At 45.8% G+C, this 24161-nt stretch overlaps 1 protein-coding gene across 1 annotated transcript; it reads left to right on the top strand.

The window, feature by feature from the left end:
• Window positions 1-3083: 3083 nt before the first annotated feature.
• On the top strand, window positions 3084-5615 carry LOC141053871 (uncharacterized). The gene is made up of 3 exons (XM_073551014.1): window positions 3084-3300; window positions 4383-4542; window positions 4651-5615. Exons 1-3 carry the CDS (start codon window positions 3255-3257, stop codon window positions 5144-5146), a joined length of 702 nt encoding a protein of 233 aa, XP_073407115.1. The 5' UTR covers window positions 3084-3254; the 3' UTR covers window positions 5147-5615.
• The last annotated feature ends 18546 nt before the right edge of the window (window positions 5616-24161 follow it).

Genomic DNA, 24161 nt, shown 5'->3' with positions numbered 1-24161 from the left:
GCACTGTGTGTTATGTTGGGGGTGTGTGTGTGTTATGTTGTGGGGGTGCTATGTTGAGGTGTGTGTTATGTTGGGGTGTGAGCTACATTGGGATGTGAGTAATGTTAGGATTTGTGCTATGTTGGGGTGTGTGTTATGTTTGGGGGTGTTTTCTTAGGGTGTGAGTTACATTGGGCTGTGTGAAATGTTGGTGTGTCTGTTATGTTGAGTTATGAGTTACATTGGTCTGTATGTTATGTTGCGGTGGTGCTATGTTGGGGTGTTTTGTTAGGGTATGAGTTACGTTAGGGTGTATGCTATGTTGGAGTGTGAGTTATGTTGGGGGGTATGTTGGGGTGTGCGTTATATTAGTGTGTGTGTTATTTTGGGGTGTGTGCTGTAATGTCCACACGGTATAAGAAATTCAAGAGGGAACGCTTCAACTGTACTTTATTCTTCTCGTTCTTCCTCCAGCACACAGCATCACATTTCCCTCATCAGGCTAAACTGAAACTGAACCTCCACCAACACACTTCCTTTCTATAACCTTCCAGTCACAAGATTTCCTTTCTTAAAGAGACAGGTTAAATCATGATACATTACATCATCCCTCTTTTTTTTTTTTTTTATATATTAACAACCTCAAAAATAAATTGACAAGGCAACAACGCGAAAAGAAAAAAAAGAAAAGAGAAAAAAAGAAAAAACAAAGAAGAACATCCAAGAAAAGACATATGTCTGTACTGCCTTACTTGTTCATTTCAAATCAGACATTTTAATCACATCTCTTCAATAAGTCTCGATGGAGCCCTTCTTTCCCGTGTAGGGTAATGTCTGGGCTCATTGGGGTGTCCATTGCTGACGGATCATCTACCCCCCTGTTGGCCCTCTCCACTGTCGGGTACCATATCTTCCACCGGTGGGATTTCATTACCATTGTCCATCGGTATGATTTTAAAATGTGAGGAATTTCGGGTTATAGCGTGTCCATCTTGCTCAGCCGTGACCATGTTGCCTCTTCTCTCAGTAACATTATATTTCACCGGACCATATACAGCTGAGGTTTTGTTGGTTGATCTTTGACGCACAACACCGACATCACCTCTTTTGATGGCACTTGGCCGTGCCCTTCGCCTTCTGTCTGCATAATATTTCATGGCTTGCTTGTTAGAGAAATCTGTTGATTGCACTGAAGAGTCACTTGGTAGGGGATGGCTGGTCACATCAGGGATCCGTATACGAAGAGTTCTGCTGGACACTATATGGGATGGAGCAGCATTAGTGGTGGAATGTGGCGCATTGCGGTAATTGCGCAAGAATTTGTATAGTGACGGTTTCAGTGGGGTGTGCTCCAGACTCGCTGCCTTGATTCGTTTCCCCATAGTGCGCATGAAACGTTCTACAATTCCATGGGCTTGTGGCCAGCAAGGTGTGATTTTCCTGTGGCTGAACCCTAAGTATTCAGAAAACTGTGTGAACATATGTCCATTGAATGGAGGTCCATTGTCTGTTTTAACCACCCTTGGAATGCCACATGCCGAGAATAAGTCGTCCAGTTCTGGTATGACACTATTAGCAGACGCTGACGAGATGAACGAAATAACAGGGTATCTAGAATATTCTTCAATTGTTACTAGAATGTATTGGCCACTTGGTAATGGTCCATATATGTTGATGGCCACTTCCTCCCAGACAGCAGTGGGTAACGGAGACATTTGTAGCGGCTCTAACCTTGGTGATGGCGTAATTAATTGACAAGTGGAGCAGCGTCTAATCTTCTCTTCCACCAATTGATCCATACTTGGGAACCACACTTTTTCTCCGAGTAACTTTTTTGTGCCAACAATTCCTAGATGACCTTCGTGTGCTCTCTGTATGACTAAGGTGCACAAGGCCTTAGGTACAACCGGTTTGGTACCTCGATGGATGAGGTGCTCTTCAGTGACTGACAATTCCTCACGTACATTTGAAAATGGTTTTAATTCCTTCAGATCAATCCCAGAATCAGGAATTTTTCCTTTTGAATTTCATGCCACCTTTGATTTTGGATGATGTGTATTAAGGCACAGAGTGTCTTGTCACTTGTTGCTGTATTCACAAACTGATCTGCAGAAAGTGCTTTTGGCACGCAACAAATCGTATGTATTCTTCCATGGAGGAATGCCCAGGTATAGCATCATTCACAGGATGTCTTGAGAGATAATCAGCCGGATTGCTATATTTTCCAGGTTTGTGAACAATGTTAGGCAGGTTTCACATTTGCGTTTTATCGCGCAGCGCATTGTGCGCTATCGGTCGCACACGCATTTGTCCCCTATATTTAAAATGGCGTGCGCAGTGTCTAGCGATTGCACGCAAGCCTCAGCGTTTCAGTGCGCTGCGCATTTTCCATGTGTGCGATCAGATGCGTCGGATGCTACATGTTGCATTTTTTGGTCCGCCCAACGTCGGTAAAAATGCGCATGCGCGCGTCAGCGCACGCAATGCGCAAAAAAATAGTATTACAGTCAATTTGCGTGCTGACGTGCGCTGTATAGTGCGCATGTCAGCGGTTAGCGAGCGCGTGCGATTTCAGAGTAAACAATGTCTAGGCACTGTCTAAATCCAGCCCCTCAACAAGAATCATTGTTTGGGAGGATGGGAGATAAAAGAAGGGCTTTGTAGTGCCACCTCATCACTCTCCAGACACCCACCCAGCCAGAGATCATATCACAGCAGCTTAATGCGAGTATCATTTTTCTGTGAGCCTGTGCTTTCAAATATATAATGTGTACTAATGTTTTATTTTTTCTTTTGCTAGAATGTCTTCTGGATCCGAATACTCAGCAGCAGCGGAAGAATTGGCAGACGCAGAGCGTGAGGGGAGTAGTTTGCTGCCTTGTGACGTATACCTGCCTGTCCAAATGTTTCATTATTTCTTTTCTTTTACAGACCTCAGCATCGGACCAGCCAAGTGAGGGGGAGCAGCCGGAGCAGCGTACACAAAGCACGGCGGGAAGGAGACGCAGGGTAGGAAAGTTTTTTCCTAATTTTTTAAAAAAAATTTTAGGTTCTGGTTTTTCTGTCCAGCTTTTCTCCCCTTTTTTTTTTCTTCTCCTTCACCACTCTCCATAAATGCAAAGATTCTAAATGTATTTCTTTTCTAGGTTCCACAACGGGATGAGGACGTCTATCTCGACAATGAGCAACTCATCAGCCTTGTCCAGGAGCGTGACCAGCAGTACAAGGACATTGTGGTGACCCGGCGGCTATGGAATGAAGTGGCTGCAGCAGTGATGGAGGGCTGGGACAGCGCCTCTGCAACTGTCAAAAAGGCGTTCAGTAAGTATTTCTCTGTTGTGTGATGCTGCATTGACTCTTGATCCTGATGATACATGTGTGTTTACTGCAAGAGATCTGCTTGCAGTAAACACACATGTGTCCTCAGGTTCAATAGTGTACGCATTGTGTCTTGAATGCTGTCTCTTTTTTATGGTTCACTTTTGATCCTGATGATACATGTGTGTTTACTGCAAGAGATCTGCTTGTTTCCAGTAAGCACACATGTGTCCTCAGGTTCAATTGTGTATTGAATGCTGTGTCATTTTTATGGTTCACTCTTGATCCTGATGATACATGTGAGTTTACTGCAAGAGATCTGCTTGCAGTAAACACACATGTGTCCTCAGGTTCAATAGTGTACCCATTGTGTCTTGAATGCTGTCTCTTTTTTATGGTTCACTTTTGATCCTGATGATACATGTGTGTTTACTGCAAGAGATCTGCTTGTTTCCAGTAAGCACACATGTGTCCTCAGGTTCAATTGTGTATTGAATGCTGTGTCATTTTTATGGTTCACTCTTGATCCTGATGATACATGTGAGTTTACTGCAAGAGATCTGCTTGCAGTAAACACACATGTGTCCTCAGGTTCAATAGTGTACCCATTGTGTCTTGAATGCTGTCTCTTTTTTATGGTTCACTTTTGATCCTGATGATACATGTGTGTTTACTGCAAGAGATCTGCTTGTTTCCAGTAAGCACACATGTGTCCTCAGGTTCAATTGTGTATTGAATGCTGTGTCATTTTTATGGTTCACTCTTGATCCTAATGATACATGTGTGTTTACTGCAAGAGATCTGCTTGTTTCCAGTAAGCACACATGTGTCCTCAGGTTCAATTGTGTATTGAATGCTGTGTCATTTTTATGGTTCACTCTTGATCCTGATGATACATGTGGGTTTACTGCAAGAGATCTGCTTGCAGTAAACACACACGTGTCCTCAGGTTCAATAGTGTACACATTTTTATTTGAATTATTGGTGATTCAGCATTGATGACAACTCAGGTGTGTGTGGTGATACAGATACCATCATTGTGTTATCCAACCTAATTTTGTTTTTCTTTTCCATTGTTTCAACAGTGAACAAAATCCGCACACGTTGGCGCTCGATGAAGGACCGCTTCAACACTGATGTTCGTGCTGAGGGACAGGTTCGCAGTGACTCTTCTGCAAGGACAAGAAGCAAGTACCGCTATCATCGTGCCTTGGAATTCCTACGACCAGTACTTGCCACCAAAGCGTAAGTTTTTGTAAAAATTTTTTTATGGCTTATTAACCCTAATTTATATTCCACAGCTGATCCGTCTTGATAATGCTGGATACTAATGTTTACCTTTTTTTTCCACAGCACCTGGAGCAGCACCCTGCAACCTGTCCCGGGAGCGGTTCTTCATCGATCGACCTCGGACCCGTCCCAGCCATCCGACAGCCAGGAAGCAAGTTGCAGGTCAGCAACACGGACAGCTGGTGACCAGGAAGCTGGTCCATCAGGTGTTCCCCTGTCCCAGGTCTCTGCCACTGGTTATGCGGGCACTACCCGCCAGCGGCAGAGGGCCTCGGACAGGCCTGTCTTGCCCGAGTTCATGTACTTGAGCGAGGCCTTTCATGCCAGTCTCAAGACGCTGTCCGAAAGAGTGGAAAGTGGATTTTCTCTAATGGAACGTGATTTTAACTACATGGAACACCTCTTCCAGTTTGTCGACCAGCGCCTTGACCGGCTGGAGGCCGACCTCAATAGACCAGCGCACCATTTCTTTAGTAAAATTGAACGGGGCATGGCAGATCACCTTAGTCCTGAGCAACAGCTGACTGTCTTACACGCCTGCAACACTGCTTACTTATAGGCTATGCAGCAGAATCAGTACGTGCAGCAGTCAGTGTTGTCATTCCCACCTGTGCCACCACTGACTCGCTTCACCACAGTATCGACTTCTGCTGCATATCACTGCACGGCCACCTGCATTCCTAGCCAAGCCGGACACCACTACACCACACCAATGCTGAGTGCTGCTGGACACTCCACCCCCGCCACCACCATGGCAAGCGCTGCTCCTGTCTGGAGCACCAGTACTGCCACCGTTACCACATCTTGGCGCACCTCCAGCGCTAAACCTCGCTGGGCCACCACCACCTCTTCTCCTGTTCGCACAGAAAGAACATCTCCGGATCGGAGCACCGCCACTTCTCCAATGCATGAGAGCACCACCACAACTCCGCACCATACAAGGAGCACCCCAACCACCACTCTTCAGAGGACCACCACCACCACCACATCTCCTCATAGGAGCACCGCCACCACTACTCTGCAGAGGATCACCAGATCGGAGCACCGCCCACACTTCTCCCACCAGAAGCACCGGGCGTAATTCACCTTCCATGAGGACCGTCACCACCATTTCACCTACAAGGAGCACCGCCAGCGCCACCACCAAGCACCCTAGGGGAGACCCTCATTCTGTTTTTTATTCACATCATCCACGGACCAACCGTTCTAGGCAGTCAAGCCATGGAAGGCGGTCACATGGGGGTAGTTGGTCGGTCCAGGCAGGTGACTCCTGCTCCACGGAAGAAAAAACAAAAGACTTTGTTACTCAATCCCCCCTCTCCTTCCAATGTTTCACAACCTTCCTCCTTTATCATGCCTGACCTGCGAGGAGGTAAAAGTGTCTGGGACCCTAGGTGGTAGCGACCATGCTATTTTAGAATTTTGGATAACTAGAGGAGGAAGAACTGTGAAGACTCAGACTTCAAGGTTAGATTTCAGAAAGGCAGATTTTAAGGGATTCAGAAAGAGAATTGGAGGGATCCAATGGCTGGATATCCTTAAGGACAAAAATGTCCAGGAAGAATGGGAAATCTTGAAAAATGAAATTCTCAATGCACAATTGTTAACAATTCCGAAAAGAGGGAAGAATAGGAAGCATTTAAGGAAGCCAGGATGGATGAACACAGAACTTAAGCACATGCTAAAAAGGAAGAAAAAAATGTTTACAAAATGGAAAGAGGGAGGCATATCTAAAGAAGAATATAATGCTGTCTGCAGAACCTGCAGGGCACAAATCAGATTATCTAAAGCTGACAATGAATTGAGGCTTGCAAGAGATGTCAAAAGCAATAATAAAGGATTTTGGGGATATGTCAAAAGTAAAAGAAAAGTCAAAGATGCTATAGGATTTTTAGAGAATGAAAATGATGAAATGGTAAGACAGGATGTTGAGAAGGCCGAACTTTTAAATTCCTATTTTGCATCTGTTTTCTCTCAGAAAGGAAATGTAACATCAACTGTTCTTCACTGTCCTATTAAGGGAATAGAAGAATCCAGGATATCTATAAACAGAAAGATAGTGAGGAAACACTTAGCTAACCTAAATGAATTCAAGTCTCCAGGTCCAGATGAATTACACCCCAGAGTACTGAAGGAGATAGCAGAAGAAATTTTTGAACCCCTCTCCATAATCTTTGAAAATTCTTGGAGAACAGGAGAAGTCCCAGAAGACTGGAGAAGAGCAAATGTTCTTCCTATCTTCAAAAAGGGGAAGAAAGTGGACCCAGGCAACTATAGGCCGGTGAGTCTGACTTCTATACCAGGAAAGATCTTTGAACAAATTATTAAACAACATGTATGTCAGTACCTGGATAAGAATGAAGTGATTAAACAGTCAGCATGGGTTTGTAACTAATAAGTCATGTCAGACTAACTTAATTTCCTTCTATGACGGATTCACTGATTGGGTGGATCAAGGAAATGCTGTAGATATAGTATATCTTGACTTCAGCAAAGCATTTGACAAAGTCTCTCATACAATCCTTATTGAAAAAATGACTAAGTATGGAATGGACAAGGCAACTGTTAGGTGGATTCATAACTGGCTTAGTGATCGGACCCAAAGAGTGGTCGTAAATGGCTGCACATCCAGTTGGAAGAATGTCTCAAGTGGGGTACCACAGGGCTCTGTCCTGGGCCCTGTATTGTTCAACATCTTTATCAACGATTTAGATGAAGGAATTGAGGGTAAACTGATTAAATTTGCTGATGACACAAAGCTAGGAGGGATAGCTAATACTAGAGAAGAGAGAGAGAGGATTCAAAAAGATATAAATAAACTGGAGAAGTGGGCAGCAACTAACAGAATGGTTTTTAGGCTAATTTCACACTTGCTTTTTTTTCCAGCGCATTTTTCCCGCAAAAAAACGCATTGAAAAAACGCATACAAACGCATACAAATGCTGCGTTTTTTTCAAGCATTTTTATGAGCATGCATGAAAAAAACGCAGCGTTTTTATGCGTTTGTATGCGTTTTTAGTGCGTTTTTACCGCGTTTGTGTTTTTTTCCAACATTAGGTGGCCCCTCACACTAACCCAAACCATGACTTTACTAACCCTGACCCTAACCCTGACCCTAACCCTGACCCTAACCCTAAACCTGACCCTAACCCTAAACCCTAGCTAACCCTAACCCTAGCCCTAAACCCCTTAACTAACCCTAACTCTAACCCAAACCCCTAAATTCCATTGTCCAACTAATGGTAAAAAAAAAAACGCATGCGCAAAAAAACGCATACATAAGCATGCCAATGCGCACATATGCGCACCCATAGACTTATAATGGGTGTCTTGCTGTAAAAAAAACGCATTGCGTGCGCATGCGTTTTTTTGAGGCAAGTCGGACGCTCAAAAAATGCAACAGGATGCATTTTGTGCGCCCGAGCGCATACCGCAAAAAAACGCATGCGCGGAAAAACGCATACAAACGCATGTGTATGCGCACATAAGCGCATCCCATGCAAAGTATAGGAAAAAAAATCGCATGTGTTTTTTAGCGCTAAAATCCCACAAAAAAAAACGCAAGTGTGAAACCAGCCTTAACAGGGAAAAATGCAAAGTACTACATATGGGCAATAAAAATGAAAAAAGCATATACAGAATGGGAGGAATAGGGCTAAGTGACAGCACATGTGAAAAAGACTTGGGTATACTAATAGATCAGAGACTGAATATGAGTCAACAGTGTGATGCAGCAGCAAAAAAGGCAAATGCAATTCTAGGATGTATTAACAGAAGCATACAGTCTAGATCACGTGAAGTCATTATTTCCCTCTACTCCTCTTTGGTCAGACCTCATCTGGAATATTGTGTCCAGTTTTGGGCACCACATTTTAAAAAAGACATCAACAAACTGGAGCAAGTTCAGAAAAGAGCGACCAGAATGGTGACCGGTCTGCAAACCCTGTCTTATGAGGAAAGGTTGCAGGATTTGGGAATGTTTAGTTTGCAAAAAAGACTGAGAGGAGACTTAATAGCTGTCTACAAATATCTCAAGGGCTGTCACATTGTAGAAGGATCAACTTTATTCTCATTTGCACAAGGAAAGACTAGAAGCAATGGGATGAAACTGAATGGGAGGAGACAGATTAGATATTAGAAAAAACTTTTTGACAGTTAGAGTGATCAATGAGTGGAACAGGCTGCCACGAGAAGTGGTGAGTTCTCCTCCAATGGAAGTCTTCAAACAGAGGCTGGACAGACATCTGACTGGGATGATTTAGCGAATCCTGCTTTGAGCAGGGGGTTGGACCAGATGGCCCAGGAGGTCCCTTCCAACTCTACCATTCTATGACCTCCCTTCCCCCAGTAATTTAGTAGCACCTTCACCTAGAACCGCTTCCTCATTTTCCAGCTATTCATCCTCTCTCCAAACCCCCAAAAGTATCCAACACTTCTCCCAAACGTCCTTCAAAGTGAAAATAATTTTATTAAAAAAAATAAATAAACATTGAATATTTTGTGTTCAAATAATGTTTGGTTAATGTGTCTTTCGCTGCCGTACACTTTTCTTTTTTGTGTACACATAGCTCCAGAAATGACACGTGTTTCGTGTGTCAATTTTGGAGATATTTATCTGCAAACAAGAAAAACTCAATATACGTTCATTTTTTACATGGCCTCAGTGTCTTTGCTCAGGTAACGTAATAGATGATGGTGTTGATTGCGAGGACTATCTATTGTTCCCTTGATGAGTATCCTTATCAGTTAATCTGCTATGGTGTTTTGTAACATCATTTTACTGTTTGGAATACAATCCAAGGTTATTATAGATAGACCTTGTAAATCACGGTTCCCCCACTCGAGTCCTCAAGGCCCATCAACAGATCATGCTTTCAGGATTTCCTTAGTATTGCTCACGTGATAATTACATCACCTGTGCAATACAAAGGGAATCCTGAAAACATGATCTGTTGATGGGCCTTGAGGACTGGAGTTGGGGAACCAAGTTCTAAACAACCTCATACTCTATTTAATGTGTGTTTACAAAGTGAGGAGATGATGTTGAAAATACACGTCATATGGTCATGAACCTGGCGTTGTATCATACTTTGAAGAAAAAGCCATACAGGTATAAACACAGGTGTTTTATTAACATACACATGACATTAAAGTTAGGTTACACCATTTGCTCTTGCCAGGCCACCCGTCCAACATCAGAGGTGAAGTAGGTCGCAAATTGGTCCCTCATTTGCCCTACTTCAACAGATGACCGTAGAGGGTGCTAAGCCCTGCTGCGCCTCCGCCGGTAGCTCCGCCTACGGGCACATGACGCTGCATGAGTCCTGCGTCCCCTATCTTTAGCACTGGGGATGCAGGCCGAGCGCAGATATGCATTTGGCTGCGCATGCATCCTTTTGACGCTGCGCCGACCAGCACCAAATGCAACCTGTAGCAATTTGGTGCAGTCAGCGCAGCGTCAAAAGGACGCATGCGCCGCCAAACGCATACCTGCGCTCGACCTGCGTCCCCAGTGCTAAAGATAGGGGACGCAGGACGCATGCAGCGTCATGCGCCCGTAGGTGGAGCTACCGGTGGTGGCGCAGCATTGGGCGGGGCTTAGTGGCGGCTGTGCGCAGCCTGACGCTGCGACCATAAACGCTAATGTGAAACTAGCCTTAGGAGAGGAATCATCTAGTTCAAAACTAGGGTGCTCTCTATCCATCACAAAGTTGTGTAGAACAACACAGGCCTTCACCACCTCATCCACAGTTTCTAGTTTAAGATTAATGGCTGTGGAGAGAATTCGCCATCTGGATACTAGTATACCAAAGGCACACTCTACAGTTCATCTGGCCCTGGTCAACCTGTAATTAAAAATTCTTTTAGTGTGGTCCAAGTCCTGGCTGGGGTATGGTTTGAGCAGGTGTTGGCACATCTGGAATGCCTCATCCCCAACCATTACAAAGGGCTGTGATGGACCTTCGGTGTTGGGAAGAGGCCGTGGCATGGGGAAATTGAACTGGTTGCTATACAACCTCCGTCCCATGTCTGAGTTCTTAAAAGCCTGGGAGTCATTCCCACGGCCAAATGCCCCAATGTCCACTGCAACAAACTTACAGTCTGCATCAGAAATGGCCATGAGTACTGTGGAGAAGTACTTTTTATAGTTGTAGTACTCTGATACAGTTCTCTTGGGTTTTATAATCCTGATGTATTTCCCATCCACTGCACCCAAACAATTAGGGAAATTGCAGACTGTCCAAAATCTTTCTGCATTTTCAAGCCACTTTTCCACGGTGGGCAGGGGCATAAATTCTGGACAGAGAACGTCCCACAAAGCCCGGCAGGTGTCTGCAACTATTCCAGACAAGGTGGAGATTCCAAGACAGAACTGGAAGTGCAGATAAGAGAGGCTCTCTCCAGAAGCCAGGAATCTGGGACACAAAGAAACAACTAGAATTTATATCTGTGTATAGGGATTTTTAACACATTAGAAAAAAGGGCCACACCAATAAATAAATATGCATCCTTTTCTTTAAAAAAATGCCTCAAACCAACGCAGCATACTTCTAGTACATGGCAGATCAAGAATTCTGCCACAATATACTACTACATCAAAGAACCAATGCCATCATGCAGTCAGTGGTTATGTACCGTAATATGACCAGGAGCCGTTCCTTGGGAGGAATCACACGACGGAGCTGTGTGTCCTGTCTCTGGATGACATCTTGGACACAACCAAGTAAATACATGAAGCTTCATTGGGACATCTGTGTGCAATCCATAAATTTCTCCAGGTTTGCCTGTAGCTCACTGAAGAGGGTGTGGTACGCTCCACGGCTCTCCCAGAGTTCAACAATAGGATGAATCCACAAACGCCGCCACTGCCGTCTTCGCTGTCTCTCTCTTTGTTCATGGAAAGCAACTGCGTAACGTGGAGCCATCCTGATGTCCTGATCCAAGTTGAAGTGAAAGCTTTTCCAGCGCAGATCCATGTCTTCATCAAAAACTGCTAGCAACTGGGAATAGCCGTAAACTGGGTCTAGATAAGGAATTCCAATAACACACGCCCACTGCTGTCCAATTGGTGGAGTATGAGTCATAATTGGTCAATGATTTGAATCCTGTGATTGTGACATTATGCGCACTAATCACGCAAATTCATGCAAAACGTTGACAAATGCATATAATCGCAGCTTTTCTTGGCTTACCGCACACGATTATGTCATAAAACAGCGCTGTGTTTACAACCGTTTGTAAGCGTTTTTTGTATGCGTTTGAAGTGCGCTCCTAACGCTGCGCAAAAAAACACTAGTGTGAAGCTAGCCTTATAATTGTTTTTCAAATAGTTTTATTAGGGTTTTAAATATGTTAATTGGGTGGAAAGACAAGGGGAAGGGGGGGAGCAGGGAGGGAAGGTTGGATATGGGGAAAGGAAAAGAGAGGACAGAACTTAAGCAATAGGTCGGAAGGAAAGGTAAAAAGGGAAAGGGACAAGTATAACTAGGAAAAGAAAGGGAAAAGGGAAAATAAAAGAAACCCCTATAAAGACAGGGGAGAGACAGGCAACATATACTTCAATTTATACAGATATTGAAATAGCTTAACATTTCAGCACCTAAAAGCAAAAAGATGATTAGGAACAGTAAAGTAGACCTACAAAGGTACATTTTGATTAATGAAGCATATATGAACCTGTCGCATCCGGGTCGACCTCTAGGTAACCCTAAGACGTGATGGAGGGAAAAAGTCCGGTTCATATGGTAACCATTTAAAGTGGAATGTATATTCTGACCATAATATTCAGGCTAAATAGTATAAAGCAAATACACTAGTAATTGTAATCCAGGAACATGATGCCAATAAAGCAAATAATACAGTAAATAGTACAGTTCAGATGTATCATGTAGGAAAATTATCACATGACGGACAAGAAGAGAGTTCACGGGAGGCTACGGAAGATGATATTCCTGCACGGAGCAAAAACTCAGTTCCCTCTTCCGGAGTAGAAATGGAAATCAATTTTGATCCAAATTTGACACGAAGGGTTGAAGCTGGAGTCCAATAGTAGGTTATCCCGGCTTGTAAAAGTTCTCGTGTGGTATGTTGAAAAGATTTTCTTCTTTGCAGTGTGGCTTTAGATAAGTCCTTGAAAAAAGTTATATTGCCATATGGGGATGGAAGATTTTTTGGAATCTCTAATCAAAAATAAGAGGTCATTTCTCACCCAAGTAGAATTAAAAGACACAATTACGTCTCTGTCAATATCAAGTGGAAGGGAGCTTGGTCTATGGATTCTGTAGGCCTTTTCAATCAGATTTTCCCCTCTAGTTTTAGGTAGTAAATTTTGGACCATAGAGGAAATGTAATCCTTCCAACGAGAGGCATGAATCGACTCTGGGATTCCTCTTATTTTTAAGTTATTTTTTCTTTTGAAGTCTTCATAATTAACCAGACTACTTTTTAGAGAGACAATGTCTTTCTGAATTTTCTTCAAAGAATCTGAAATCTCATATAAATTTTTATCATTATTAGAAAGGGGGATCTTGTTTTCTTTATGCATATTATCCACTGATTTTAAGATATTTTTAGGGATAGCAGGGACTTTTGTAGTTTTTGAATTGGTACCTTTAATTATAAGGGAAAGTGTCTCCTTAAAAACCTTTTTAAAAAAACTTTCCGGGGCCAATGCATTATCAATTGGTTGGAGTTCGGGTATTTTTACATTGGTTTCGAACATATACCGAGCTTCTCCCAATCCCCTAGGTAATATGGCCTCCTCTTTAATATTCATCAATATTAAAAGAGCCTTACAAATGTCCACTATAAAACTTTGAGAAGGAGAATTTTCAGTAGCGTATAAATTGTCAAGTAAGGAAAAATCAAAGGGATGTTTCCCCGATCCCATAGAAAGACCCTCTCGGTTTCTTACAGATTTATTTAAAATCTCAGGTCCCCCTGAAGTAGTAGAGCATGGTGACTGAGACTGCAAAAATGATTTATAAGAGTCTGAATCATTAAAAGAGTCATTTCCCCCATAGTTAGAGAAATCGGACATTTCCACAAAATCCTCTGAATGGACACTTTCTAGATCTTGTGTACTAAAAGCTGCGTCTGGTTCAAGGTGAGAATCGTAGCTAGAATCTGACAGGTCGGTATGATCTCTTATGTCGCTGTTTTCCCCATTAATAGAGTCATCTATTTTAGTTGCAATGATTGTGGTGGGGTCTGAAGGGTTAAACAAATTGCAATCCATAAATAGGAAGCCTGATTGAGTTTTGTAATCATTGACAGGAACAGGGTGAACCACAGGTTTAGGCAGCAAGACTTCAGAATGGATAGCTATATGATTGTTGCAAACACCATTAGCATGAGGGGAATCCTGCAGCACCTTTCCATTGCTATTACTCTTATCCTCCCACCTATTTTCTGCTTTATTTATATCATTTAAAGAAGGTTTGGTAGAGGAACATCTTAAAACAGTGGGAAGCTCCCGTGCTACACTTTTTATTGGTGGTGTATTGCTTACCGCCTCTGCTGACAGCTGCGGACCTCCTGACCCTGCCTGTGTCCCGATTTCAGGCTGAGGGGACCCACCTAGGCTCCGGCGATGTGGCCCAGCATCAAAAGAAATCCCCTCCCCTGGCAACCAGGAAAGGCTCTCCAGCAAGCATTGCAGAAAAGCCTCCTCTTCTCTCTCATTTAGTGTCCCTGCCACAGCTGCCTGGCTTCTTCATTCCTCCCTGTCGCTTGAAGAGGACAGCACTGCATCACACTGAGGCTCCTTCTGCCCTTCACAAAATGACAGGTGGTCTCCCTCAGGCACTGCCAATGCTGTATCTGAAAGAGCCACCTCCGCACTAATAACTTTCTTCACCAGTGTGGCTGTTGTGCCGCACTTACAAGGAGGCGGGGCTTCGGTCCCGACGTCACTCTCTCCGGTACGGCAGTCCCTCGGGAGCTCCCGTTGGGTGCGCATGTGCAGCTCTCATCCCCAGGGCTCCTCCTCCATGTCACGTTTGCGCTTGCGTGATCCTGTCAGTGCTGTCTCCGTGTCGGTCCTCTCTATGGTAATGGAGGACCTGACCCAGAAGCTGTAGTGGTCATGTGCTTTCTGGCTAGGATCTGACCCGGAACCTGTCATAGTCATGTGCTATATCTGGCTCCCTTCCCCTATGGGAGGCGCCTGATTATTGTTGTGCTTCCTGGCTGGGACGTCTGTGTCTCTGCCAGGCTGTTCGCTCTACTCAGGTCCTCTGTTCCGCCTTGTGTTCTTGGTGCTCCAGGGCACCCTTTCTGAACTTCCATTTTGCTCTGTCTTTGCTCAGTCGTGCCCTCTGGCATCCACTCGGATCTTGTGCTCTGTCTCTTGCTCCACTGTGCCTCCGGGCACTCTCTCTGTCCCTATACTGTAAATACTCCTCCTGGCATGACTGCTGCTCCATTCTGTACTCTGTCATGCTCCTTGCACGCGTCTGGCTTGGTTTACCTCTGGATGTATTACTCGCCATACGTGCTCATGTGTACCTGTCTCGCACTATCCTGTAGTTAGCGCACTTCTGTGTACACACCTGGTGTTCCTAGTATCCAGTACCATCCCTCAGTCATACCCACCCGTGTCTCCTGTGAGCCATCCCTCTCGGTACCCGCTACCATGGTACTCGAACCCCTGGGCCTGCTCCTAACGGTCCCTGTATAGGGGTCGGTTGCACCTGGCAGCTCGCCCGGGGCCCCTCGGTGCCACAGTCCAGAGGGTTCACTCCTGGAGTTTCCGGCTCCAGACCATCCACTCTAACAGTATAATCAGGCCATGGACCCCGCTGGTACCATGGCTTCCATCCAAAAGGAGCTGGCGTTCCTCCGGGAAAACCAGAATAGAATTATGTTATTTCTCAAATCCATGGAGTCCTGTTTATCTGCTTTACAGTCCTCTGAGCCTGGGAATGCTGCCCAGTTGGCCAGTCTCCAGCAGGAACTCGCGCAGCAACGAGACTCCCAGGCCCAGATCCTCAACTATATGTCGTCAGTAGATAATCGGATCCTATCTATACAATCCGTTTCTGCCCAGGCCATGGTTCCTCTCTCACTACCGCGCTTATGTAAGCCACCTCGGTATGGTGGTGACCCTGTGTTGTGTCGTGGGTTTTTGAATCAGTGTCGTTTTCATTTTGAGTTTTTGCCGCAGCATTACCCCACCGATCGTGCTAAAATAGCATTTATAGTTTCTCACTTGGAGGGGAAGGCCCTTGCATGGGTTAATCCCCTTTGGCAGCGGGATGGCCCACTAATCTCTCAGCTTTCCGTCTTTTAGGACACCTTCCGCAAGGTGTTCGATGAGCCGGGTCGCCTCGCTTCCACCGAGTCACTCTTCAATCTCTGTCAAGGTACTCTAACAGTTGGACAAAATGAAATATGTTTTCGCACCTTGTCCTCCGAACTTGGTTGGAGCAATGATGCCCTCGTAGGGACCTTTTGGCGTGGTGTGTCCAGCCGGATCAAAGACGAACTGGCGGGCCGAGATACTCCTACCGTTTTAGAGGACCTCATCTCTCTCGCGACACGCATTGATTTGCGCTACCAGGAGCACCCCCGCGAGTCAGCCAGAGAGAGAGGGGCCTGCCGCCTCTTCTCTTCCACGCGCAGTTCTTCCCATCCGTTACCCGAGTTATCAGCAGTAGATCCGGTACCTGAGCCGATGCAGGTGGATCGTCTGCAGATAGCTCAACGGCGTCGTGTGAAGAGGCAGGCACAAAGGCTCTGTTTCTATTGTGGGGATGCCTCCCACTTCCTACGCTCATGTCCCCAGAGGCCGGGGAAGTTTCTCCGCCTGGGACTGGTAAGTGAGCTCTCCTGTGGTGTATGTGATTCTTCTTTACCCCTTACCGTGCCTGTGTCCCTGAATTTTGGTTCCGAGAGCTGCACTGTGAAGGCTATTGTGGACTCTGGTGCAGTGGGTAACTTTATTAGTCTCGAGGCAGTTAAGAAGTTTTGGAATCCTGTCAGATCCTTGGAGACTCCTAGGTCGGTAGTTCCGGTCGATGGTAAGCCCTTGCAGGACACCGTTAACCAGGTCACTGAGGAAGTAGAGTTGCAGATTGGCACGTCATCAGGAGCGAATCTCCTTCCACGTATTGCCGACTTCGGCTCATACCAAGGGTCTTCCTTGGTTACGAACTCACGGGCCGACCCTGGACTGGCAATCCGGTGATATACTCCGTTGGGGTCCGTTCTGTCAAAAAAGTTGCCTGCTGTCCATTCATCCGAAGAACCCTGCTTGCTCGTCTTCGGCGGTTACTGGTCCGCCGTCCGCTAACCGGTCTGTGACGTGTGACATTGTCGAGAAGGGGGCTGAGAGTCAGTCTTCACATCTGTCAAGCAACCGGTCTGTGACGTGTGACATTGTCGAGAAGGGGGCTGAGAGTCAGTCTCCACATCTGTCGAGCAACCGGTCTGTGATGTGTGACATTGTCGAGAAGGGGGCTGAGAGTCAGTCTCCACATCTGTCAAGCAACTGGTCTGTGACGTGTGACATTGTCGAGAAGGGGGCTGAGAGTCAGTCTCCACATCTGTCAAGCAACTGGTCTGTGACGTGCGACATTGTCGAGAAGGGGGCTGAGAGTCAGTCTCCACATCTGTCAAGCAACCGGTTTGTGACGTGTGACATTGTCGAGAAGGGGGCTGAGTCAGTCTCCACATCTGTCAAGCAACCGGTCTGTGATGAGCGACATTGTCGAGAAGGGGGCTGAGAGTCAGTCTCCACATCTGTCAAGCAACCAGTCTGTGACGTGTGACATTGTTGAGAAGGGGGCTGAGAGTCAGTCTCCACATCTGTCAAGCAACCGGTCTGTGATGTGTGACATTGTCAAGAAGGGGGCTGAGAGTCAGTCTCCACATCTGTCAAGCAACCGGTCTGTGACGTGCGACATTGTCGAGAAGGGGGCTGAGAGTTAATCTCCACATCTGTCAAGCAACCGGTCTGTGACGAGTGACATTGTCGAGAAGGGGGCTGAGAGTCAGTCTCCACATCTGTCAAGTAACCGGTCCAAGGTAATTACCGTGGCTTCCATCAAGTTGACATCCCAGTTCCCGGGGGAGACCTTTGTGTCAAAAGGTAACTGTTATGAATGAGTCACCGTAGGAGGCAAAAACAGAAATGCTAGCTAAGTCCAGAAAACCAGAACGGTTGGCAGCTATCGGATTGCAGACACCTGATCCTATCCACAACAACTAACAGTAGCCGTGGGGGGTTCCTACAATGCCCTAGACCCCTCGATCACAGCCGGAGAAATAGCTAGGCCTAAAGAAAGAAAGGGGAAAACTAAACTGCCCCAGAGCAGACCCCAAAGCAATAGGCAGCCCCCAACATATAATGACGGTGAAGCAAGATGAAAACACTAACACAGGCAGAAAGATAGACTGAGCAAAGACGGGGCCCAAACTACCTAGATAGAAAAGGACAGGAAGGCTGCTGTCTGCAATCCGTGAAAAACCCTATGAAAATAAGAGCCAACAGACTGACAGTGAAAAAGGCCCTGAAGACGCTAGGCTTCAAAAAAGCTATGTCAGTACTCAGGAATATTCTGAAGACAGAGCTACAGGCAAAAGGAGATTCAGCTCATCCCAGCAGGGAATGGCAGAATCCAGAAAAGCAAGGAAAACAAAAATAAAACACTAATGCAAACAGGCAAAGCAGAAAAACTTAGCTTAGAGGAGCAGGAATCAGACTGGTGTCCTAGAAGTCCACAGAGAAATCACCCGCAGGGCAGAAGGGGAGCCGGCAGCCTTATATCCAGTCTGTGACTTCACTCAGCCAGTCATCCTCATCAGGTTCAGGTGACTGATATTCAGGCTCATTACCTTCCTTCACCAGAATAGGGAGTTCACCAGACCTCAGTGACGAAGGGGAAAATGAACTCACAACAGTACCTCCCCCTTGAGGAGGGGTCACCGAACCCTCAACCACGCCACCAGGGCGATCAGGGTGAGCCCGATGAAAGGCACGCACCAATCTTTTGGCATGAATATCAGAGGCAGAGACCCAGGAATTATCCTCCTGACCATAACCCTTCCACTTAACCAAATACTGGAGTCTCCGTCTAGCCAGATGGGAATCCAGTATTTTCTCTACCTCATATTTCATGTTACCTTCAACCAATACAGGGTCCGGAGGTGCCACCCCAGGAACAATTGGTTCAACAAACCTCTTCAACAAGGACTTATGGAACACATTATGGATTTTAAATGTGACAGGAAGAGCCAAACGGAAAGAGACCGGATTAATAATCTCCAAAATCTTGTAAGGTCCAATAAATCTAGGCTTAAACTTAGGAGAAGCCACCTTCATAGCAATATTTTTTGATGATAACCACACCATATCACCAATCTTAAACTCTGGACCAATGGTCCTATGTCGATTGGAAAACCACTGGGCCTTTTCCTGGGAGAGAGATAACTTATCCACCACTTGGTCCTAGATCTGGTGCATTCTCTCCACCACAGTGTCAACACCTGGGCAGGCAGAAGGCTCCACCTGCCCTGAAGAAAATCGAGGATGAAACCCAAAGTTACAAAAAAAAGGTGACATCAAAGTGGCAGAACTAGCTCTATTATTTAAAGCAAATTCGGCCAAGGGCAAAAATGAAACCCAATCATCCTGGTCAGCGGAAATAAAACATCTCAAATACGACTCCAAGGTCTGGTTTGTTCTCTCTGTCTGCCCATTGGTCTGAGGGTGAAAAGCAGAGGAGAAGGACAACTGAATTCCCAGCTTGGAACAGAAAGTCCTCCAAAATCTAGACACAAACTGAACTCCTCTGTCAGATACAATGTTCTCAGGAATCCCGTGTAAGCGAACCACCTGTTGCAAAAACAGGGGCACCAACTCAGAGGAAGATGGCAACTTAGGGAGTGGTACAAGATGAACCATCTTAGAGAACCTATCACAAATCACCCAAATAACAGTCATTCTTTGAGAGACCGTCATATCAGAGATGAAATCCATTGAAATATGGGTCCATGGCCTCCTGGGGACAGGCAAAGGCATCAACAACCCACTAGAGCGAGAACAAGATTTAGACCGGGAGCAAGTCCCACAGGACTGCACAAAATTCCTGACATCATGAGACAAGGTGGGCCACCAAAAAGAGCGACTCACCAGATCTCTAGTACCAAAAATACCTGGATGACCAGCCAATGCAGAGCAATGAACTTCAGACATCACTCTCTTCTTCCACTGGTCAGGAACATACAACTTTCCACTGGGACAACGCTCAGGTTTGTCCTCCTGGAACTCTTGCAGAGCAAGTCTCATATCGGGCGAGATGGCAGAAAGAACTACCCCTTCGCCTAAGATGGTAGCAGGCTTGGTCACCACAGGAGAATCAGCAAAGAAACTCCTAGAGAGGGCGTCTGCCTTGACATTCTTAGTTCCAGGAAGAAAAGAGACCACAAAATCAAAACATGTAAAAAACAAGGCCCACCTAGCCTGTCTAGGGTTCAAGCGTTTAGACGACTCTAGGTAAATCAAATTCTTGTGGTCAGTGAGGACCACAACTTGATGTTTAGCTCCCTCCAACCAATGTCTCCACTCCTCAAATGCCCATTTCATGGCCAACAGTTCCCGATTCCCCACATCATAGTTACGTTCAGATGGAGAGAACTTTCGGGAAAAGAAAGCACAGGGATTCATTTTAGCTGTTACAGGATCCTTTTGGGACAAAACAGCTCCTGTACCAATCTCAGAAGCATCCACCTCTACCTGGAACGGGAGTGAGACATCAGGTTGCCGCAAAACCGGGGCGGAGGTAAATCTTCTCTTCAGCTCCTGAAAGGAAGCAACAGCCTCCGGAGACCAATTCAACACATCAGCACCCTTCTTAGTCAGATCAGTCAATAGCTTGGCAATACTAGAAAATTTTGCTATAAATTTCCGATAAAAATTAGCAAAACCCAAAAACTTCTGGAGGGCCTTCAAAGAAGTGGGCTGAACCCAATCATAAATGGCCTGTACCTTGGCCGGGTCCATTTCAATAGTTGACGGAGACAAAATAAATCCCAAAAATGAAATCCTCTGTACTCCAAAAAGGCATTTAGATCCTTTGACATACAGGGAATTCTCCCTCAAGATCTGGAACACAGTCCGAATATGTTCCACATGAGAATCCCAATCCTTGGAGAAGATCAAAATATCATCCAGATAGATAATCAAAAATTTATCGACAAAGTCTCGGAAAATATCGTTCATGAAGCACTGGAAGACAGAAGGGGCATTAGTGAGCCCAAAAGGCATCACCAGGTACTCAAAATGTCCCTCCGGAGTATTAAACGCCGTCTTCCATTCATCCCCCTGCTTAATGCGGATAAGATTATACGCCCCCTGAGGTCAAGCTTGGTAAACCAGCAAGCACCTCTAACTATAGAGAATAGATCCGAAATCAGGGGTAACGGATACTGATATTTAATAGTAATTTTATTGAGGGCACGATAATCAATACAAGGCCTTAAAGAACCATCCTTTTTGGCCACAAAAAAAAAACCGGCACCTAAGGGTGAAGAGGATGGTCTAATATGACCCTTCTCCAACGCCTCCTTAATATAGGACCGCATAGCCTCGTGCTCGGGTACAGATAAATTGAAGAGCCGACCCTTGGGAAATTTACACCCCGGGCTTAGTTCAATTGCACAGTCATAACTCCTATGAGGAGGCAAGGACGCAGACTCATTCTCACTAAATACATCATAAAAGTCCGCCAAATAGTCAGGAACATCATGCGACTGAGGAGAGTTTGAAAAAAAACGGAGCCTCACTAAAGGTACACCGACAACCCCAACTCACCACAGACACAGATTTCCAATCCAAAACTGGATTATGAATTTGCAACCAGGGAAACCCCAGAACAACGGCATCATGCAGACCATGCAACACCAAAAATCTGCAATTTTATTGATGGTCTGGGGCGACCCACATGACCACCTGGGTCCAAAACTGAGGTTTATTTTTAGCCAAAGGAGTAGCATCAATCCCCCTCAAAGGGATAGGCGTCTGCAGAGGTGTCTTCGGAAATCCACAACGTTTAGCAAAATCCAAGTCCATTAGGTTTAGCGCTGCTCCCGAATCCACAAAAGCCTTGGCGGAAAATGTGGACATGGAGCAGATCAGAGTAATTGCCAGAAGAAACTTAGGTTGAACACCACCCTCCCAGGGCCGTGGGGTACTCGGTACCGGGCCGGTGTCAGGGGGATGTGTCACAGCAGCAGTGACCCAGTCCGTGGCCCTGGGCGCCCAAGTAATGGGGGTTTGTAGTTTAGTTAATTGAATAGTTCGTGACGCCACCTGTTGTGTTTGGCAAGCAAGATGTTAAGCCAACGCTGCATGCAGATCCTCTGGGGCTGAAGGTGTGTTGCAGCATAGATGTTATAGCTCCCCACATGTGAAGCTGTAACCCCATGGCAGTGTGTAGGCACAGGTAGTGTAAAGGATGATACCCAGATGTAGCGGTGCTGATGGTGTTGGCGCACAATGACTGGAAGACACCAGGGCTTGTAGTTCCAAAGCTTTACTCACAGTTTGTGGTACACACTGGTGCCTGCCTCTGTGCCGTGTCCTCCGGGGCAGAGACTCAATCAACCTCCTGGGCAAGTCAGGATTCTCCTCTCCAAAACTCCGCCAACATCTACCTGTCCTGAACGACTCCTCTATTGCGCCTTTAGTGTGAAGAGCTCCAGTACCGTGGTACTCTGAAGTTCCTTCTGTCAGATGTTCCTAACAACTCCTCCTTGTATGGCAGACAGCTGTAGCCTACTTCGGGGACTCCTTTTCTCCTGAGTCCCGGCACCCTATACAGTCTTGGATGGGAGTAATGCATTTACAGCCAACTACTCCACCGGTGTCTGCTGCAGAACCATAAGTGTCCATACAACCTCGGGGACCGGGCCCTGGCCTTGCGCTGAGAACCTATAGGCAGGGTTCCTCTTCCAACCCACAACTCCTCTCTTTTCTCCTACTCCTTCATTCCGCACAGTTCCTTCTCTCTCTTATGGACGCTTAGGTTGCAGTTCTACGTCTTTCGCCATCTGTTCCTTTCCCGTGCCAGCTGGCTCAGGTCACTGAGGCAGCTCCAGCACTCCTTCCTCCATCCCTTCTTCTAGGGATCCGTCCTCAGTCTCTCCTGACTGACTGACCCTCTAGACTCCTCTCTCCGACTCTCTGTCAGACTGACCTCCCAGACTGATCTGTAATTCTAAACTTTCCCACTCTTTTATATCTAACTCCACCCACCTCCCAGCACATCTCGTGTTATGAAGCAAGGACCCATGAAAGGTGCTCTGCTAACCTCTAAGCATGAAGCCGCAATCTGGTCGATTGCTGAACTATCCTGTGTGTGTGTGCAGGTGTTGGAGTGTGGAAAGGAGTTCCCAACTTACCTAGTTGGTGGGGCACTACACCTTATGAGAAGGTGCAGTACCTCTGTGGCGACTGAGCCTCAGGGGCGCCACATCCACTCCTGGAGTTTCCGGCTCCAGACCATCCACTCTGACAGTGGCATCGTTCCTCTTCAGTGTTCCAGGTATCACTGCAGTCTCCCTGTGGATATTTCTTCAGCGGCTGATGCCTGAGCTGCAGATGCATCGGATAGCTTCATTCCTGGCTCCAGATTAGTCAACATTACTCCAAGTGACCTCTGCTTCTTCAGACCGGAAGTGGAAAGTCTGCTAAAAGGTTTCTTTTTTTGTCCTGCTTCGGTGGCCATTTTAGATGGCGTCCTTCTCATAGCAGAGGAGGGAGGTGATTCAGCAGTTTTCATGAAGATATTTCTGTGTCCTGAAAAGGGCTTTTTCTTCATTAAGTCCATGTTTTCCTTCTTCTTTATCGATCCAGGCATGTTCCCAAATGTCTTTATCATCAGTTAGTTCAAGAAAATCCACTTTTAAGTAAGCTAATGTTGCTTTTTTTAGGGGACTCTGAGGAGCTCCTGCAAAACAGGTCTGCTCCTGTCCCCTGCAAACCACACCCCCCCAATGTTATAATTGTAGTCCTGTAGACGTAGACCCCATCGTTTGATCCGTGCAGGCATTTTAGCTCGGGGGTTTCCAAAAATTGTGAGGAGAGCTTGATGATCCGTGACAATGGTGAAGGGAGCTCCATAGAGAAATAAGTGAAAGTGTTCACATCCCCAGACAACTGCCAAGCTTTCTTTTTCAGGTTGTGAATATTTTCTTTCAGTGTTTGTTAGGCTTTTGCTTCCATAAGAAATTATGTGGGGACTTTGGTTGTCATCCTTGTATTGTGCTAAAATAGCACCCAGTCTACCGGACTGGCATCCACAGTCAGTTCAGTTCGAAGAGCTGGATCAAAATAGGCCATGGTGGTTGTTGAGCAGAGTTAATTTTTAATTGTGTCAAAAGAGGCCTGACAGTCCTGGGACCATTGAAAGACACAACTTTGTTTTGTAAGTTCTCTAAATGGAGTGCTGAGTGTTGAAAAATTTGGAATGTATCTAGCACAGTAGATGGTCATCCCAAGAAAAGAGTGCACTTCACTGGCATTCTGTGGAATTGAGGCTGCTCTGATGGATTCCACTTTCTTGGGATCA

The sequence above is a fragment of the Dendrobates tinctorius genome, unplaced genomic scaffold, assembly GCF_039654945.1.
Source record: "Dendrobates tinctorius isolate UK_male_01 unplaced genomic scaffold, ASM3965494v1 ptg000172l, whole genome shotgun sequence".
Taxonomy (NCBI): Eukaryota; Metazoa; Chordata; class Amphibia; order Anura; family Dendrobatidae; genus Dendrobates; species Dendrobates tinctorius.
The sequence above is the reverse complement of the archived record's forward strand: the minus strand, read 5'-3'. Positions and strand labels throughout refer to the sequence as shown.

Bases quoted from the DNA above. Each gene is read 5' to 3' on its own strand.
- LOC141053871 (XM_073551014.1), top strand. From the start codon at position 3,255: ATGGAGGGCTGGGACAGCGCCTCTGCAACTGTCAAAAAGGCGTTCA. The intron at 3,301-4,382 runs GTAAGTATTTCT...TTGTTTCAACAG, and splicing joins AACTGTCAAAAAGGCGTTCA to TGAACAAAATCCGCACACGT. The intron at 4,543-4,650 runs GTAAGTTTTTGT...TTTTTTCCACAG, and splicing joins CCAGTACTTGCCACCAAAGC to CACCTGGAGCAGCACCCTGC.